The following is a 14,238-nucleotide window of genomic DNA, read 5'->3' as shown; positions in this document are numbered from 1 at the left end:
TTGGCTGTGCATGCATCCATGCCGCTAGGCATTTTGTGTCTTTGCCCTGTTACCGGTTTCCTCTCAGGGGGAAGTATCAGACACATATTACACTCCTGTTTTACGCTGTGTAACAGCTTTAGAGATGAGGTACCAGAAAGCGCAAACTGGATCTCTGTCTTCTCTTCATCGTTTTTCCTGCTAATCTCATCCAGCTCCCTGTGCTAAAACAAGCCAAACAAACCCCTCCTAACTTCACTTCTCTCTTTTCACCCGCTCCATCCCTGCCGCCCCCCCGCCCTGCTCGGGTTCCCGCAGTTCCCTGCCCCTCCGCAGCCGGTGCCCTGAATCCTCCCCCGGGCTTGTGCCCCGCCCGCCTCCTCCCGCGCCACGGACGCTTCGCCTCCTGCAGCTGGCCCCTCGCACTTGCCGTACGAGAGGCGGGTGACCAATGAGGGCTTGCCGTAGGAGGCCGCGGGTAGCCATGGCGACGCCGGGGTGCAGGGGCGCCGCCGCGCTGCTCCTGGCGGTGGCGGCGGTGCTGCCGCCCGCCCGCGCCTTCTCCCTCCCGCTGCAGCGGCCCGCCGACTGCGGCGACGCCCGCTACTTCGACATCTCCCGCCTGGCCTGCGGGCCCTGCGGGGCCCACCAGCGGCAGAGCTCCGGCGGTGAGCGACCCGGCCCTGCCGCGCGGGGGGAGGCGGGGCGGCCCGTGCCCGGGGGCCGTGCGGGGCCGGCGGAGCTCGGGCAGGTCCGGCAGCTCAGCGCTGAACTCCACCCGCAGCATCGGGAGATGCAAAATCTGGGCTCAGGTTTTGGCGGTAAATAGCTGTCCGCAGGGGCAAGTCTGAAAAGGCTGCGAAAAGGGCCAGGATCCCGCAAAGACATAAGTGGGCGCAGCACAGCTGTGATACCTGTGTTCAGAGATGCATCCCAGAGAAATGTCTGTAGGCCTTTTTTTATAATCGTTCTTTTCTCGGGCATTTTTATGGTTATAGGTATTCACATTTTCATCAGCAAAATTCCATAGAGCCCTGAATTTCTCATCTCGAACACTTCCATAACTTGAAACTCCTTGTCAAAACTTGAATGTCTGAGATGCAAAGTATCTGAGATCTTCAGGCTGTGTGCATACTAATCCAAGTCGCACGTGGGAACTTGGAGCATACACAACACACCTTGACAGTACTAAATGAAAAATCCAGATGGTAGTTCACTTTCTTTAGGAGATAAGATGGTATGATAGTGTCCATCTTTTATAAATACACAGTCCAAGAGAAGTGGGAGTTAAGTGTTGTGTGTACAGAAACAAATTTGAGACTAAGACCCCACAGCCTCTCTCTTCAGAACTGGTACCTCAGTCAGATGCAGTGATCTGGATGGCTGTGTTTGCAACTGCTGCGTAAAAGCTGGTCACCTCTTCCTCCACCATCATGGTATCTTAAAAGAGTAACCCTGTAGTTTACTTGCAGAAAAAATGCACTGTAATAGTTTTCAGACACCCCCTAATGATGTGGGTGTCTAGATCCGTAACTCCCTTTTAGGCTTGAATCTTCCTCTAACTTAAGGCTTCAAGGACAGATAAATTCCAGGGGGAATTTAATTTTTTCCACAGCATCTGACTGGAGCAGTGTAGGTAGATGCCACTCAGTCTGCTGTTTGCATCTTGTCCGAATTCCACTGGGGATTGCACAAGTCTGCCCATGCACTCCATGGCTAGTTCATCACTGTGGATTCTGCTTTCAAGCAACATGTCTAAAACTTTAGGTATCATAACAGTGAGTGTCACAACTCAAGTCTCTTCATTGGTCTAATCCTATTGGGCTTTTTCTTCTTTATAGTTAAGTATGAATGGTTGATCATTTTGACCATGTTCTTTCTGTAAAACTGGTCTCATGAGGCTGTACTTTAAGGTTATAAAACTCCTCACAGAATTCTACATAATTTTTACATGCACAGTTCAATAAGCTTAAATAGTAATAAATACAGTTTATTAGTACATAGAATCAATTTTGGTTTGTAGAATGTGTTTAAAAGTACAGAGAGAGGTCTGTGATAGTGAGACTGAAAAAGTTTCTGACAAAAAAGTTGTTGAGCACTAGCAGATGTGCGCTATGACATGCCGTGAAAGTAGTGTTTACTTTAATTTCATACTAAATGTTAAATATGTTCTGTTATTCATTGAAAACCATTCAGTATAAAGCTTGATCCCCATGCACAATTTTAAAAGCTTTGATTTTAAAATAGCTTTACAAACTACAGTTATATTTTGAAAAGCCTTTGCATATAAACATGTTTTGGTTTTAGGACTGACCTATTCAAAGGATAAAAACTGTATACAAACCTATAATGCTGGTGGTATAGAGAGGATGGGCTAAGAATGGCAGTGTGGCAAGACTTAGAGGGAGAGATTATATCTGTTAATAGACCAACTGATATAGTTTAAAAAAACCCACAAAAACACAAGCCCTGGGTTCCTGTTCCCCCCCGATATATCAGTCAGCCTAGTAACATTTTCCTAAAACATCTTTGTACAAACTGTAACATGAACATTTTTTTAAAAGCAAAGTGATTTTTATGCACATCTCACTCAGATGTTTTATTTCTCTATCTAATAATCTATATTGAGCTCTTGAGAACAATAGCAGTGTTGTTTTTTTCTGTGAAAAAAAATCAGTTTTATATAGACTAAAAGTGCATTTGGTTTTTTTTTTTCAGGTAGTTCATGTGTATGTCAGCCAGGATACAGGATGGTTTCTAGTAATGGTGGGTCCTCCGTTATTTGTGAAAAATGCCCAGAAAATATGGTAAGTATTGAACTTTTAATACTTTGCCATAATAATAATGCTTTTTTAAATTTTAAATTTCCTCCTGACTGCAAGTTATTTTTCATTAATTTAAAATTAGTTTGCGTAATAGTATTTGCTTGGGAATTTTTAAGACCATGCTTGTAGGTAGTAATCTTTTTCTCTTTAGAAGCGTTTATTACTGTTACTTTGCAGGTATTTTTTCATTATAAATTTGACCCCACAGACAAAGAAAGAGTATTTTAAATGTTTGATTTCCTTCCACTGCTTTTCTTTTCTGCTTCATGTTATGTTATCCTTGCCTGGAGACCACTGTTTTATAGAATGCCAAAGATGCTTTTCAGCTCAGAAGTATCCTATTTGATTATTTATATAAATCCTATTATTGTAATATTTAGGCTGTATCTTCTTAGTTCCTGATACTTTATCTTTTTACTTCAAAATGAGCTGCTGCTACTATGTTACTTTAATTATATATATCTTTGTAGTTGGGTCAGTTCTTTCTACCTTTCTTGACAAATCAAGCTATAATTTTGCGTCATATTCACAGCATTGAGTCAGAGGCACCAGGCTTAACCAGCTTTTTCCTGCTATAGTAAATAGAGAAATAATTTTTCTCCAGCAAACACAACTTTTCAGGGTGAGAGCCTTCCTGAATACTACTTTCTCTCCCATAACTGTAGAAGAACTCTAAAGAGACCAGTTTAGTTGCATAAGTTAGGTGTTTAATGGCTAATGGGTAATGTAAGTAATTTCCCTCTTCTTTCCATTTTCTAGCTGCATTAGACAAAGACATTGACAAATATCCATTGGTGCTTTGATGATTCTGCTGTTTCTTTCTCCTTCCTGTAATGGTGGCATTCATCTTTGATCCTATGGCAAGGTTTATGCAAAGATAAAATGATGATAGCAGAGAAGGGAATAACATCTGTATCACCTGAGGATGAGCAGTTACCTTCATTTTCCTCAATGGTTTTGATTAGTAGTGTAACTACTTCGTGGTATTACATAAGTGTGGATGTGAACTGTTTGGGTACGTGCAAAATTCCATGCAGTTATATAAGCTGCTTGACTTAAGACTCCTCCATTTCCATTACTTTTGTATATTTATATGCACATACGCCTATTTATGCCGTTATGTTTATCCATTACTTTTTTTCAGTGTAGAACCTCTTTATCTTTTTTAAACCTTCCACTTTTAATCAACTCTTATCTTCACTGAATGGTGTTAGCCAATGCATTCAGAAAAACTTAAGAACACTTTTTTTAGTCCATGTCTGCATAGGAATTACTTTTGCCAGGTTGTTTAGCCTTTTTTTATCTTTAAAAGCTTCATGAATGTTATCGATGTTGTTGTATCTGAACACATTTTCTAGTAAATAACATCTAGGTCAGGCGTTCTTCACAGATATTTGGTAATGTCTATATTTTTGAAAATTATAATAGTTTTACATTTTATTTTAGAGCGGAGTTACTCAAGATGGGTGGAATTGTATTACTTGCCCTAAAGGCCTAACTGCAGAAGGAAAATGTAAATGCCTCAATAATGAAATATTAGGTAAGAAATATATGCAAGTTATGAGATATTAGTGCTTGTTTTAGATATCTGAGTCTATTAAGACATGCTCTTCTGTTAAATAAGAAAGGAAATCTGATGTATGTTTGCATATCTAATGTAAAAATTCAACATTCCTCTTGATCTTCAACCTCATTTCTGAAAGACAGCAGATAATTCTGTACCGTTGTTCATTGCAATAAAAACTATTATGCAAACATTCAGAAAATAAATACTGGTATATCACTTTCTTTAAGCTGGTTGGCAGTGGGTGGAGGCATTAAAATTTGGATAAAAACAATGTCAATATAGACTAAGAAAAAGCATTAAAATGTTTTGAAAGTTATAATGTGTAGGTACTTGTCCTGGTTTCGGCTGGGATAGAGTTAAATTTCTTCCTAGTGCTGTGTTTTGGATTTAGTATGAGGAGAATGTTGATGACACACTGATGTTTTCAGTTGTTGCTAAGTGCCCTCCTAGTCCAAGGACAGCTCCCGTGCCTACTGACTGAGCTAGGTACACAAGATGGGAGGGAACATCATCAGGACAGCCAGCCCAGCTGGCTAATGGGGTATTCCATACCATGTGACGTCATGCTCAGTATATGAATGGTAGGCGTGATCCAGGAAGTACCGATAGCTACTTGGTTATCGGTCAGCGCGGGTGGTGAGCAATTGCATTGTGCATCACTCATTTTGTATATTTTATCATTATCATTATTATTTTCCCTATTTTCTGTTCTATTAAACTGTCTTTATCTCAACCCACGAGTTTTTCTCACTCTTACCCTTCCGATTCTCTCCCCATCCCGCTGGGGGGCAGGGGGAGTGAGTGAGCGGCTGCGTGGTATTTGGCTGCCTGCCAGGTTAAACCACGACAGTACTTCGCAGTACAGGAATTATATACATATATGAGTAGGTGGAACAGAATAGCGTAAGCAAGCCAAGCAAACTGCTGTGCATTAATATCAGTGGATTTCATGCCTCCCTGAGACACATGCCTATAGTTGTGATTTCCTGCGACATGCTTTCCTATATCTGTGCCTCTTACTTCATGCTCTCTAATAGTTGCAGATGAATTTCAGTAGGCACAGAAAATTAATTTTAATATTAACTTTAGTGTCTGTGTTAACTATATTTTTGTTTATCTTGCATAGTAAAAAACTAAGAGCAAAGTATAAATTTCATCAAGGATGTAAAACAAAAAAGCTCTTGGGAGCTCTAGTTTTCCTTATTTTCAAAGACACGAGATGGAAAAGACTTTCCATGTGCCTGTAAATCTTTGAATAAGTATTATTAATGTCCACTTTGGTTACATTTCTAACAGGGTATTCTAGAGAATCACTTTTTCCAGATCATTAATTTAAAAGGAATCTGCAAAAGAGTGAATACCAAATCATGTCCCTTAAATTTTATGAGAGTTACAAAATACATTCTGAACCTTTATGGTAAAATATTGAGAGCAAAGCTGATTCTGTAATTTAACATGCAGAAAGAACATTAGTGTTGTAATTCTCTTGATTCTCTTTGTATCTCTTTTTCTTTATAATTAGCCTTGAAATCTCTTGCCAAATTATTTAATTGCTGGAAGATGCAGTTTTGAAACTTTGAATTTGTGACATCTGCATGAATCATTTCAGATGAAAATTAAAAATATTTTTTTCCAGTAATTTGTAAACTTGATATTTTGAGTTTTAGCTTTGCCGTGAAGCCTTGGTTTGAAATTTGGTTCAGGATAAATGTCAAAGGAACAGCAAAACTGGACATGAAATATTACATTTCTCATTAAAACTAGACTGCATGTGCATAGCTATAAACAATGCACATATACATAAATGAATGTGCATTTATAGTGAATGTTATTTGCAAGTAGTGCTCTTGATTTTTTTTTAAATAAAGTCTTTGCATTTATTTTAGATCTGCCTAGACACTTTATTTTTTCACACTTTTCGTAACCTGCGTGACATACTGTGCATCATGCAATTTTATCACAGTTGCTTTTCTTTTCCACTTAGTGGAAAGAAGTGTCGATGGCATTTTACTTAGTGAAGCGTTGTGTATACATTGCAATGGAAGTGAGCCATCGTTCTCTGCTTCAGATGCATCAGGAAATAGGTGACTATTCTTTTCCTTTTGTGATGATAAATTTGAACGTGTCATATTCTGTTTAAATGCAATGTTCTTGAGGAACAGTCTGGATCTTTGGGATGACAGTTTTAAAAGCAGTGAATTGGCAATCCTCAACCCCATATCAAACTCAGTATCTTTTGTGTTCGCTGAAGTCCTTATACGACCAGCGGCTTGGTTTGATTGTTTGTTTTGCTCTCGTGTGACTACAAGCGGGCTTTGGACTGGAAGCAGAAACAGAATTCTTACTTTGATAATTTCATTTCTTTTCTACTTCACTGACAATAGAAACAAATCGGTAACGTCTTCTGGATTTCAGTTCGAACTAGTGAAGATGCTGACAGTGTTATCAGGCATACTATGTTACCAGCTTTCACTGAGTACTAAATCTCATACTTAACTACATTTTAAGTGCATTCTTCATGTTTGTGATCCATAGGTGTGTAAGATGTGAACAAACATTCATCAATACAAGCAAGTCTTGTGACTGCAGCAGCCCAAACCTCTTAGTAAGTAGAAGAATGCTTATTGTATTGAAGCTCAGAAAAAGAAAAGTTATGTTGACAAATGTATAAATTTCCATTTTTTTATTTCTCTTTTTCTTTTCAGACTGGGGGATTGTGTTTCAGTGCTAGTGACAGCTTACCCCCAAAGGGAGTTGCAACTGTTCGTTTTGGACAGCTAGTAAGTGTGTTTATTCTAAAACATTTTCAAGCTCTCTCATTATTTACTTTCAGTAAGTCTTTTAAATTCCATTCCTGAAAAACAAAGGTGGTGGTTTGTTGACTGATCATGGTGATTGCAAGGTAATTTGCATCAAGACAGAGTGTAGACATGTAGACTAAGCAAGCATTGTTCTAATGGAATATGTTTAAGAAAATTCCTGCCCTCTTGGAAACTGAAAAAGGGAAGTAATTTACATTAATTTAGTATCAAAACAAGTAGTATGTGGTCTATTGTATTAATTGTAGTATTTAAAACACACACGTATATCACAAAAACATGCTGAAGACTCCATGAGAGCCTTCTTTTTACTATGTAAAATTGGTATTCTTATAAAATATTTGAAAGAAGATACAAAGATTGAAAGGACATTTTTAGTTGTCAGACGGTTAGAGCTAATAGAAGAAAATGGACACCTGTACAATTTGAGGTTGTCTATGAAATTGTTGAACTCCTTGAATTGGCTAATGATTGAAAATACGTTCTATTGAGAAGAATGAAGGCGTTTTCGTTGTTTTAGCTAATGAACTTGTATTAGTTGTGAAATCTGCTCGAAGTTAGGACCATTTTCCATTAGTTCTGAATTCAGGAAATGCTATGTGGCCAATAAATGTAGTTTGTTCTTAAATGAATTAAAGTTAAAGGCTACTGCTTGAAAGAGCATAAAAAGCAGTCTTCAGTTTTCCTGACAGCAAATATTGGTCTTATTTTCTGAAAATGCAGTCTTCTAAATAATATTTTATTGAAAACATGTCTTTTCAGTTGCTTACAGTATGTACGAAAGCTATGTTTAGTTCAGATATGAGTAGTTATAAAAAGCAGGTTGTGAAATAATTAATTTGGCAAATTTGGTCCTGAGCTAAATTTACCATCCAGACAACACCTTACCCTTGAAATCGTTAGTACTTCCCTTGTGCAGTAAAGAAAACTCCTTTGACACAGAATCCATATTCAAAGGTTAAATATTTCTGCTCTTGTTCTATATATTTTGTCTAATTTAGTGAAGTGAAACAAATTATTGCTTTATGGTTGTGTTTTGAACCGAGCTGGTTTGATTTAGACATTTACAAAGGACAGAAACCTCTTAGAAAAAACTAAGTAGCATCTTTTAGCTGATACAGTTTTCCAGACTGTTAGGTTATGGATAAATTGTGTGAACAAAGACAGTGAAGCAGTTCCTTATTTACAGGGTATAACACTGACATCAGCATGGTTTCTGAAAAACCTGCAATCCTCAGCCTCTGCCTGTTGGGTGAGTTTCATTAATGTTTGCAGTTTGCTTTTTTGTAAAAGCATGGCACTTTCGTTTTTGGAAGTTAGCTTGCTTATTTTTAAAGAATTTTATTTTGAGATGACTAGGTAAGAAAGAAATATATATACAGAGTGTTTAGAAAGGATGTTGAGCGCTAGTCAATGCTAATGCAAGTCTCCAGGGTTGGAATCTTCACAAGGTGAATGGTGGTAACAAAAAATCCTGCAATAGCCAGTAGGTATGTGAACTTTATTGAGTATATCCAGTAAGGGATCCCTCAGAAAATTAACTTCTTACATATTCACTATTGATTGGCAGCTGGTCTTTACTTCTTATTTGGCTTTCAGTTAATCATTCTGTTTTGTGGTGGAGAAGGATAACCATAGAACCACCCTTTTTAGCTTTTTTTTACAAACTGAGACTATCCTCATCACTTACCTAAGTTTATCCTGTTTGTCTGCCGCAGCCTGCTCAGCTCTTCAGGGTGCTGCCCGAGTGTAACGTGCCACTGCTGATCTGACCCACACAAAGGCAATACGTGTTGGCAAGTTAATACTAGTGCAGTGATCACTGCTCACAGATGCCAGGCATCGCTTCTGCCTATCATATGGCAGTGTTTGTTTACCAAAATGGAACAATGGTATAAATACAACATAGTTTAGGAACAGCAAAATAGAAAAGATACTAAAACTGAAAAGAAGATATTTACGATGCATGCAACTATAGTTGTCAGTCTTAGGTCTTTGATGGAGTCATCTTTGTCATACAGTTTAAGTGATGTTAAACATTTTGATTCTTACTTCATTTTCTAAATGCAGATTTTGACATTTCTGTCACATCATACCATCTAGCTGATGCAACTAAAATAAACTGAAAAAGTGAGAGCATTGATTTTATGCTGCCATCTACAGACCTATAAAAATATGGAACCTGAATAGCTGGAAGAAAACATTAGGTGTTGACAAAGCGAAATCACTTTCAAGTAAAAATGAGGGTTTAGGCGTGGCTTATTAAAGATAACATTAATTTTATGACTGCCTCACCAAAAGGAAGGGTAAATACTTTTCTGTGTTCTTGTGTTTCTCCACTGCAGTTGTACTCCAATCTAACAGCATGCCAAGCTCTTGGAAATATGTGTGTAATGAATATGAACTCATTGAGTTCTTCAAGTACTGATGCCTGTGGTTTATTTCAGTATATTTATGTCAATACAGCAAGGCTAGGCATTGTTCATTCAATAGCCTTCTGGTAAGCTGCCTTTTCCATAACTTTGGTTCTTAATAGTGTTTTATGGAAATTATTATTCTAAATGTTCTTTGCAAAATGTTATGTTTCTTAAGAGAAAACACTGTAATTGTTTTCAGGAGGCATAATCTTCCATGGCTATATTACGGTGATCAACCAGGATTAGCATCCCAAGTGCTTGAGGCAAATCATTTCCCTACAATCTTCAGTTTTAAAGAAACAGATAAGGTAGGTGTTGGGTAGTAGACGGGGAAACAGACATTTGGAAGAGGCCATAATCACATAAAGAGGTTTAGATTCACTGCAGATATGGCTCCACTAAAGATAATTTTTAGGCAGTTAGTGTAACAAAACTCAGTGTGAGATCTTACAGAAGAGGAAGGTGATATTTATGTAAAAAATCTCTAGGTAAGATGATTTTACTGAGTTACACTCACTTGTTCACACATCTAGTTTGCTCACTCTCTCATACCCACATTCTCATAAGACCAAGATGTGCTCGTCTGAGTGGTCTGACTAGGATCAATCGTGTGTGACACAAGGAACAAGGGATGCCAGCTATTAAGTTCTCATTATGTCCCCAAGATTCTTCTGGATTGGCAGTGAAGAACTAGTAATTAGACAAATCTTTTATACCTCTTAGCAGTTAATAGTTGTTTTGGCATTATCCTTTGCTTCAGAGTCTTGTTTCTTTCAGTATCCATAAATCTGAAGTAAAGTTGGTCTTTGTCTTTTTCCCTTGTTTGAAATATATATATCTTTTTGTCAGTTTTCCTGGTGAGCTAATTGCAAAGAGGGGTATATGCGATGTACTGTAACTTTGCTGCCATTCTCCTGGTGATCTTTTGCTGACAAATTGTCTGTGCCATGGTTTTATCAGAACCCATTTCTTAACTTTATTGCTGGGAACAGCGTTCTTCATTATTGCTATGCGATCTTTAACCCTTTCCTTCTGTTGCTTCTGGTGCTTACACACACATTTCTATCCATACTTCATTTATACCAACCTTAATATCTCTGTTACAAATCTCTACAAGTTGAGTTGTATCAGCGATGGATTCAGCCTGTTACTCCAGCCTTTTCCTGTTCCTACAGTGAATTAGGAAAAAAAAAAAAAAGAGGTGAGGAAAAACAATCCTTTCAATGTTAACAAAGCCAGGTATCCATCCCTGGGAGGGATGGACTCCTTAAGTAGCTTGTTGACTGCCACAGTTCTAAGAAGGAATCAAACAGTAAATCAAACAGTAATGTGTTTTATTTTACAGATTTATTGCAAAATTAGAATAACTGGAATAGTTTATTTAGGCTAAGCTAATCACAGCAAGTAAATAGTGCTAGTGATAACCTGTTTGTCGGTTATACTGCCAAATTTATCTTAAGTTTTCCTATTGACTCAGAAATAAAATAATCCGTTTTTTCAGCCATATTCTAAAAGGTTGTGTTTTAAATTAAACAATGTTGCAACGCAACTTCTGTTTTAACAACTAAAATACTCGTTATTCTTTCTAACACTGAAGATCCTGGAAGCCCTCAAGATCCCAGCCTGGTATACAGTAGAAATCTGCAAGATTTCTGATTAATTTAGGGCATGTCTGCCTGCATAGAAGTTCCTTTGGAACTTTTTCTATGTCACCAACGAAGCTGTAGAATTGTGAAGTATGTTTTTGGAAAAAAAGTGAACTACCAAAACCAAGATTAAAAACAAAAAATCAAAGGGAAAAAATGAAGCATTATTCGCATTTTAGGGAAGCATCAAATGATGAGACAGCAGTCCCTAAAATGTGTGTGTCCATTTTATGGCAGTTTCATTGTTTCTTTATCTTTTTTCATCATCAGGATGTAAAGCTGCAATTTATTGCAGCCTCATTTGATGCAGCAGGAAACTTTCTTAAGTGGCAAAATTTGGAAGGAGGCATCTTACAGGTACGTTTGATTTTAATTATCTTGTGTTGATACCATAACGTTCTGATTGCCCTTAGCCAAATTAAGACAAAAGCCAAGAGTTTGGTTACTACAGTAGTGACAGTTCATAAGATAACCATTGAGCTAGATTAGGGAAAATAGCCCTTGATTCCTGCTCATGATGATCTCTACAAAATCAGAAGTATAAATTCAGCAACATTGCCCTCATCCATTGGACCAATATGAATTTGGAATATTGGAAAGCTCTGAAAAACAGCAGTAGTCATTTAGAGCCAACTATCTCTTTCTTCCAATCAGCATACAGTTACCCATATATATAATTTATTATTAGCCCTCCTTTTCTTTGTGAGAAAAGTATATTCTTTAGCTCTCAGTCCACATACATTTATAGAAAATTCTGGCAATATGTCTCTACTGGATGTTGTCACCTATTTTCACACATTACGGGGATGCCAAGCAAATCAGTTGATTATGTCACTATCAAGAGAGGTAGGAAAACTGATCTACCACACCATTTCCTTTCAGTTCTCTTGGGATTTTTTGTTTGTTTATTTCTTTTGGTTTTAATATAAAATACACACTTTGGTCAGCATCTGCCTGTTTTTTTCATAACAGAAAGTTACAAAAACTTGCTGCGAGACTTTACATAGAATTGGGGAACACTGGCTAGAGGATTCACAGTACCCTTGGACACTCTACCCTCAGATTTCAGTGGCACACGCACATTCTACTTCAGCAGTGCGATGCTGTATAGGGTGTGAAAAACGCAAGGAAGAAGCAAGTGGAAAGCACAATAGTAATTAGCCTAACAGTTAGCAGAAACTGGCAGCTGCGAAACATGTTACAGAGTAGAATTTGTTTAGCAGTCCAGTGGTGATCTAGGCACTCTCAGCAATTCCCTAGGCTGGCAACAATAGCAAGAATAGCAAGAACAATTGGGAATTGTCTGTCCCCTTTTCTAGGCTCTTCATGTCGCTCTTGGAGCACATCACTTCAAATGCTCCAGTATCTACAGAAGAGCAGCTGACATTCAGAATTTAGATAGTGACTGCTATTTCTTTTGGTTTTGTCTCAGGATGAACTGTCTTGCGTCTGCCTCTCAAATTTTAAGGAAAACTAGTGTCTGAGAAAACAGGTTACTAAGCCAATTACTGTGCATAGAAAATTACTCATTCTGACATAGATTTTAAGGTTTATTGGGACACATTAATTTACTAAATGCAGAGCTTTTAGTAGCTATCAAAAATCAATGGGAAAGGAATAGTTTTTCCATTCAAAGCCTCTTTTATGTAATGTAATAGATTGTGTGTGATGATAAGACATCGCAGTACTAAAGCAACCTCAATGCATAATTTTAGCAATTCCCAGAATTTCAGTTGCACGCTAATAGAATTGTGTTTTATGTAAATTTAGACTTGATTTTCACTTTGGGAAAATGGCTATACCCTCCAAGTGCCATGTTCATTTAGTTAAAATTTGGCCCATTTTTCTTGGTTCTGCTTAGAATGACTTGTTCTTTGCAGAAAATGTAAAAGTTACATTGAAAAAGGAAAAAAAAAAATCTGTTACTTGCTGTGATAACTTTGATCCTCTGAGAATGCTAGCTTAAGAGAAAGGGGGCAATATGAATGTGGAGTTCTTTTCTCATGGGATTCTTGGATTTAGCAGAAGCCACAAATAAAGCTTGAGGCAGCACAGTGAGTTGAACATTCAGTCCCCTGAAAAGTTATTCTTGCCTGGTTGGATGCTGTTGTCCACAGATTTCAACTTCAGTGATGGAACTGAAAAATACTATGCAAGTATGAATAAGCTAAACCAGCGTTTTAAGAACACCAATATTAGTAGAGTAAATAATGGTGGTTACTCTTCAAAATCAATCCTTCTCTCCTTAAAAAATAGAACACAATATCTTTTGTGAGAATTTATGTGAATACATAAACTGCGTGGGGTACCTGTGAATATTTTCATGTGAGAAAATGATACCTTTGAATTAACCTAATTATAATTATGTTTTGTTCAGCTTTGTCCTGATACCCATACTAAATTGAATGCAGCTTATGCATTTGGAACAACTTACCAGCAAAGTGTAAGTAAGAGATAAAATGCTATTCTGAATTTTGAATTAAGTTGCTTTATACATCATCAGTAATTCAGTGCATATTGAAGGACCTTTGGAGTTTAGCCATAAGCTGCAACATGGACTTCTTTCTTGTGAAACTGTTGAAATAAATGTGGTTTTTTAAATTATTTAACTATACATCACAAAACTTGTTTACTACATAGGATAATCAAAATAAATTGAACTGGCATTTGTACTAGTGAGGCTGCTGACTTATCAGTGGGAGAACACAATGCCTGAATTCTGACAGTCATATACTTTGCGTTGTAACTTCTAATTTTCCTGCCTCCATCTTTGGCCAGGTTTCATATGGAAAGAAGGCATATGCAATCATGCCATGCCTGTATGTTGTCCCCATTAACTCTTTAATGTATTCCCTGGTTTCAGTGAATTCAGTACAGAGACTGAAGGCAAGTTTTAATCGAACAGATGACTCATCAGAGGAAAGAGATTCTTGAGCTGTCTTAACTATGGGAAAAACTATTGGAGTTTTCACCCCTTACTAAACA

At 37.5% G+C, this 14,238-nt stretch overlaps 1 protein-coding gene across 1 annotated transcript in view; it reads left to right on the top strand.

Annotated features, from left to right (window-relative positions):
• The first annotated feature begins 430 nt into the window (after positions 1 to 430).
• The window catches only part of TMEM67 (transmembrane protein 67), a 31,768-nt gene continuing 17,960 nt past the window's right edge, over positions 431 to 14,238 (top strand). Inside the window, exons 1-11 of the mRNA XM_075144593.1 lie at positions 431 to 647; positions 2,698 to 2,786; positions 4,251 to 4,344; positions 6,356 to 6,455; positions 6,907 to 6,976; positions 7,077 to 7,151; positions 8,380 to 8,442; positions 9,536 to 9,690; positions 9,807 to 9,915; positions 11,524 to 11,610; positions 13,631 to 13,696. Of these exons, the coding sequence (XP_075000694.1) occupies positions 431 to 647; positions 2,698 to 2,786; positions 4,251 to 4,344; positions 6,356 to 6,455; positions 6,907 to 6,976; positions 7,077 to 7,151; positions 8,380 to 8,442; positions 9,536 to 9,690; positions 9,807 to 9,915; positions 11,524 to 11,610; positions 13,631 to 13,696 (1,125 nt within the window). The remainder of the gene's footprint in view (positions 648 to 2,697; positions 2,787 to 4,250; positions 4,345 to 6,355; positions 6,456 to 6,906; positions 6,977 to 7,076; positions 7,152 to 8,379; positions 8,443 to 9,535; positions 9,691 to 9,806; positions 9,916 to 11,523; positions 11,611 to 13,630; positions 13,697 to 14,238) is intronic.

The sequence above is a fragment of the Calonectris borealis genome, chromosome 2 (genome assembly GCF_964195595.1).
Source record: "Calonectris borealis chromosome 2, bCalBor7.hap1.2, whole genome shotgun sequence".
Classification (NCBI taxonomy): Eukaryota; Metazoa; Chordata; class Aves; order Procellariiformes; family Procellariidae; genus Calonectris; species Calonectris borealis.
This window is presented reverse-complemented; position numbering and strand designations above follow the sequence as displayed.